This window comes from Opisthocomus hoazin, chromosome 18, assembly GCF_030867145.1.
Source record: "Opisthocomus hoazin isolate bOpiHoa1 chromosome 18, bOpiHoa1.hap1, whole genome shotgun sequence".
Classification (NCBI taxonomy): domain Eukaryota; kingdom Metazoa; phylum Chordata; class Aves; order Opisthocomiformes; family Opisthocomidae; genus Opisthocomus; species Opisthocomus hoazin.
The window spans coordinates 9,213,374-9,219,373 of NC_134431.1; the positions used below are offsets into that span (position 1 = coordinate 9,213,374).

The 6,000-nt window shown below is 41.4% G+C and overlaps 1 protein-coding gene across 5 annotated transcripts in view; it reads left to right on the forward strand.

The window, feature by feature from the left end:
* EYA2 (EYA transcriptional coactivator and phosphatase 2) overlaps positions 1–6,000 on the forward strand; it is a 102,303-nt gene extending 96,303 nt beyond the window's left edge. For 4 of the 5 annotated variants that reach the window (XM_075438737.1, XM_075438739.1, XM_075438735.1 and 1 more), the window contains exons 14-16: positions 303–424; positions 1,251–1,351; positions 5,411–6,000. In XM_075438737.1, the coding sequence (XP_075294852.1) occupies positions 303–424; positions 1,251–1,351; positions 5,411–5,491 (304 nt within the window). In that variant the 3' untranslated portion in view covers positions 5,492–6,000. The remainder of the gene's footprint in view (positions 1–302; positions 425–1,250; positions 1,352–5,410) is intronic. The other variant, XM_075438736.1, reaches the window with a different exon arrangement.

Consider the following 6,000-nt stretch of genomic DNA (forward strand, 5'->3'; position numbering starts at 1 on the left):
CTGAACATGCTCACTCAGCCCAGCACGGACATTACTATGTGGTGTTTAAAATCCCACCAAATGGTTCCTGGCATGTACGCAGTAAAGCTGCATCACTGCTGCTAGTTTGGCTTATGTTTTTTTCATTCTGCTAAGCTGATAAAAAGACATTACCAGTACTCACATTATCTGCCTCTAGCTACATGATCTTCTAATGGCTTGGGAACTTCCAGTGGCCAGGAGGGTTTACTTCCTACCGTCTTTCAGTCTAGAGTAAAAGAGAGAAACACAGATTGCGACTTCTGCTAACTTTTGTTTTCTAGGCCTAACTGTGTGAATGTGTTGGTGACCACAACTCAGCTTATACCAGCTCTCGCTAAAGTGCTTCTCTATGGACTGGGCACTGTCTTCCCCATTGAAAACATTTACAGTGCAACAAAAACAGGTAAGAGCAAACTAACTTAGGCCTCACCAAAGACAGATTGAAGTTTTGTCCCTAAGTCAGGCACATCCATCCAACCTAATTGCAACAAGTGATGTATGAGCTTTATTTTTAGCTCTGTGTTTACACATCTCTTAATTCACATCCTGACAGCTGACACTTAAGCTAGTACAGACTGAAAAAGAAAAAAAAAAAGTCTTCCCAGGTGTCTCCGTGGGGAAGTAAGCCTGAAAAATACTCACCCTGTGGAGCATATGTTGCATGTGGGCTGTTCAACTGCAGCCAGCTAGGAGGAAGAGTCTGGCTGGACCTGTTACCTACAGAAACACTGTTTGGATCCTCTTATTCTTGCAGAGGGGTCATGTGTGCTGAATGAGCTTTATGAAGCTGTATAAACACTGGTAGGGTTGGCTTGGAGCTTTTTTTGTGTTTTGTCCTTTCTGGTATAAGTGTTTGAACCTCTGAGGTTTGTATTTTCATGTTTTTACTGCAACCAGCATGAACAGAAGAGGGCTTTTGAAACTAAATACCATGAGTGTCACATCAGTCTACAAAATGCCAGTGTAAGCAGTGCATCAAAGTCACAAAGCTTATGGAAAACTGGCAGCACTTGGAAGTCCTTGGTTGATAAAGAAAATGCTGGTAGCTGTCATGAGATGGAGAGCATCCATCACAGATGAAGATTCAGTTAGGTTCTAATTTCAAAAGAAAACGAGGAATGTAGCAGCAAGTTCAGCTAGGTCCTAACTCCACTTCCAGTACCTGAATGTCAGCCCCACCTGCTGTATGTGTCCAGATAAAAAAATGTGTCTTCTCTTCTGTTGCTTAGGGAAGGAGAGCTGTTTTGAAAGAATAATGCAAAGGTTTGGAAGGAAAGCCGTGTACATTGTAATAGGAGATGGTGTTGAAGAGGAACAGGGTGCAAAAAAGGTACAGTTTGTGGATACCATGTTGGATTCTTCCAGGTTTTCATTTCAATGACCCTTTCTTTACTTAAGCATTCAGTGAAGCTCCCTCCATTTGAAACAGTTTACAATTGGTCTCATTTCTTAAAATGCAAAATACTCAACAACCTTGTGAGAAATTTCCTACTGTAAATCACCCCCACCTTGGCAGCTAGTGCCATTTTTCAGGTAGTCGCTGTGTCACATGTTCCAGGAATCATTCTTGTTTAATAAAGATGGCTTTAAAAACATGAAAAGGAAAACTCCAGTGTGTGATCTCAGATGAGCAAGCAGGGTGAATTTCTGATCTACACGTTGCTTTTGTAACTTCAAATTACTGAAATTAATTTTGAATTACTTATTAGAATATACATACATGTATTTATGACTCATTGAGATCATAGGGTGTAACATCATTAGAGTGAATACCAAAGGGACTAGTACTGAGTTGCTGCTTTTATCAATGATCTATGATCAAAGTGATTAATTTCATAAGTAAAACGAAATTGGGAAGATGGACTGAAGACAAAGTAGAACAGAAACTATAAAAGCGGTATGGTCAGGAATAACAAGCCCTCGGTAATATTTCATTCTCATTGCATAGATGTGGCCCACCAACACAGGTAGCCTTAGAAGGCATTAAATGCACTAACCTGTGCGTCCAGCTGAGTCGTTAGTATCCACAGTCTACTGATTGGAAAACAAGAACTGGAGTTTTAGGGACCAGCTAAAGCGTATTTGTTCTGGGTAGGCTATAAGAGGACACAAGCTGGAACCCCAGAGCTTGGAAGAGATAAAAGCAAAATTTGAGAAGACCAAAGCTCTAAGCTTGCGTTCTGTTTACAGTGATTGGGGAGAGGGGGGAGCGGCTGGAGATACAGCAAGGAGTACCTCTGCCATACACATGGGATGTCAGCGTAGGAGTGGTAGAAACGTGGAGAGCCACAGCCAAAGACCTGAAGGATAGCAGTCAGGTACATCAACTGAATCATACAACATGAGTATTGGACAGCCAAAGTTTTAATTTCCTAAACTTTAGAACAGAAACCTGCCTGGAATTTCCATTTATTTGGCTTTACAGGGACAGGAATACAATTTGTTAATGGCAAGCATTATTTGCAAGATGTCTTTGTGCATCCAGGGTCTTGTGCTCCTGATGAGATTGCAGAAATGCGATTGAGCTGCATTTGCTTCAGGAGCATTGCACATGAGTTGCAGGAACTGACTGCATGAGTCCCATCTAAAGCAAACTAGTTAATTTTTAACAGGCACACACATGACTGGTGTAGCTAAGGTGATGTGCAAAATATTACATCACAGGAAGTCAGCTATACTGCTGAGCCTTGTGCTGGAGGAGCTGACATCTCACTCTGAATGGAGATCCTGCAAAGACTTTCCAAGCGAATTTGAGCTCACTGGGTGCACAAGCCCAGGAAGAAAGGGATCTCAAAAATAAGGTGGTCCGCACATGTTCTGTCCTCAGAATTTGATCTCAGGTTATCTTCAAAGCAGCAGAAACCCTCTTTCTCATACTGTATTTCCCCTGGCCAATGGAAGCAACAATACCTGCCCCCACCTTGGAAAACTAGCTAAATCTCCAGATGGTTCTCTTGTTCATGAAGGGTTAAGGAGTTGTCGGAGAAGAGTCCAAGATGCATGACTGGGAATGAAGTGATAATAGCCTGCTGCTTTTGACAGCCCAGTGCTGTACTTCAAAGGTAGCGGGTCAGTGAACGTGACTGCATCAAAGGCTGCAAGGGCTCTCCGCTGTATGAAGAAGTGGGAAGGTTCAACAATCTTCTACAGGCAGGATTTCAAGAGCCCTCTTGCTTGTGTGTCCTGGCCTGAGCAGGTCTCCCATTAGTAGAGCACATTCTTTGCTGGGCTGTCGCCTCCTTTGATTGATGAGGATCATTAGTCAAGGCTTCTACACACCTGAGCTTTATACAAAAATAACAGGGTGGGGGGGAGGAGACAGGCCCAGAGCCTTTCACTGTTTTGCTGACAGCACTGATAATATCTCCATTTTAGTGGGTCATTTTTCTTCACCTGTCGGATGAGTGATAAATCTGTAAATGCTGAACAACAGGAATGGCTGGGAGGCTGAGTTTTCTTCTCATTTAAGAAAGAAAAATAGATCATTTAAGGGAAGGGGTCTAATAGCAACCAGGGGAGGGGGAGGGAGAAGGAAATAACTTTTCCCCTTAAAGTGAAATTGCAGAGCAATGGATTCCAGTCACTTCAGATGTCTGTGTTTGCTTGCTGTCGCTATACACACTGATAAATAGCTTGAAGGAAACATTTGTTCATCGATAGGCAACATACCAGAGGGAAGCTTGAGTTGTATTTAAACATTCGAGGTGTGTAAATAGACACTCTCTAAAACAGACATCTGGAACCACTGGAGTTCTTTACAGAGGTAGGTGCACTTGGAAAAGGAACATCTCCCTTCACCAGAATCGTCTATCTAGGAAGTATGTGTTCTCTAAAGCCTTGTCGAAGCTATTTATCCTGAAGTAGTATGTTTACAGTTGAATTATTTACAGTGATTAAATAGAAATACAATTCGCATGCTGGGAGTAAGCTCTGTCAGTTAAGGCTTTCTATAGGTTTGTTATTGCATACATATCACTGACTATACAGAGATCAGTATTTTGGGAGGAAGCGAAAAAAATCGCAAGCCCAGATGTTATAAAATCTAAGTGCAGAAACGAGCTGTGTCTTTGATCTAAAGGAAAACTGCTTTAACTGTTTTGGAGAAGAAACAAATCCAGCTCAAACCCCAGGCTCACCAGAACATACCAAGAAAAGCTGTATTTCACATCTAAAAACAAGTTCTAATGATTTTGTGGTTATCTGTTTGCAAGTACCCACCGGGATCGTAGCTATTGCTAATGATTGCAGAACTACATTGTTACGATGATGCTTTCAGAGTACTGTTTGTACCTTTACAATCTCCAGCTCAGGTCCGTTGTGTAACTGAACTGCACTTGTTTCACAGAACTTAAAAAAAGTTGGTATTTTGTCCTCTTTCAAATGCAAGTCTGGTTTTCCTAGAGTATACTGACAATTTGCAAGAGATGAGTCACAATATTATAAAGATGATACAGTAGGTCACAGATAGCTGACCTTTCCAGATTTTGTCCAGATACTAAGATTTCAAGTGGAACTGACTGGCTAGAACTTGGGATATTTATATACATGGTTTTAGATTTATCAGTAAGTATGAATTCAAAAACAGGGAGGCAGGAGAAGAATATAAGATAGTCTCTCAAAAATGGGAATTAGGAAAGTTTCCTGAAGACAAGCTGTCATATAAGCCTTTATTTGAGGCAGCAGTGTTACACTAAATGGGTAATTGATCCGAGCAGTGGTACCAGTTCCTACATTTCCAGAAAATGCAGTAGGACTTACTGTTCCTTGGAATGAGTTAACTTGGAAGGGGAATTGTTAGAAAGCATTTTAACTATATGTGGTATTATATTCTTTGTTTATAGTTTTGTAAATTTTAATAATTTCATTTTATGTATTGTTTACTTGTCTGTGAAGCACTGGCAACAGCTTTCACAAGCAGTAAGTAGGACAACTTTGAAACTGGTGTTATAGGACAGGGTGATGATGCTTTCTGGAGAGTCTAGGATTCTTATATAACTTGTCAGAATAGCTGAACATCACTAAGTGGCAAGAAAAGTGTTTCTAGGAGTACTGCAATTCTAGAAATATTGCTAATTAATCCACGAAAAAATAGGAGAGTAAAGTTTAGTAGCTAGTACATTCAGAAAGGCAGCCCACATCCTACACCATGTCTGAAACAGGACACGCCCAAATTGGGGAGGATCTGTCTTCCTCGCTGCGTAAGAGAATGGAGTCAGCAAATAGCCGCTCCCTGCTCTCCTCTCCCAGAGGAGCTTCCTTGCCTGTGACATGGTGGCAGCCTGGTGGCCCAAGCACAAAGCTCTGTTCCCGAGGGTGCAAACTAAGAAAGTTGTTTTGATCGCGGTATTAAACAAAAACCAAAAAATACCCTCTTTTGGTTTCACTCTAGCACAACATGCCATTCTGGAGAATCTCTTGTCACGCTGACCTGGAAGCTCTTCGGCACGCCTTGGAACTTGAATATTTGTAGCAGACCCCAACATCTTAGCACTGTGAGGGCTTCACTCAAACTATTACATCGGTTCCACCTATTCCTCAACATTTTCTCATTAAAAAAATCCCACAGCAACTGCAGTTTTTCTTTTTTTTGAAGGAGAACCCTTTCAGTGGAAGCCTTTAAGAACTTGCAGCCAAAGAACATTGTGTCAAGTCCTTCTTCCTTTGGACAGAGGAAAAGCCTTCAGATAACTCGCTGGGGATCCTGCAGTTACGTGGTTAAGCCAGATGCATGGCGCTGTAACTGCCTTTTTGCCCGCAACGACAAACACTAGAAGTCTTGGGTCTACTTGTCAGTTTTCTTGCTCTTGAAAGGGGAAGAGGACATAGTAAGGAGTCTCTGCATAGTACATCACATCACGTGGGACCTTCTGAAAATAAGAGTGAAACTGTTGATTTTTTTTAATTATTAATTTTTTTTAATTTATGAACTAATCTCATTACTCTGGTATTAAGCTCTGTACCTGTGTTTTTAATCTGGCT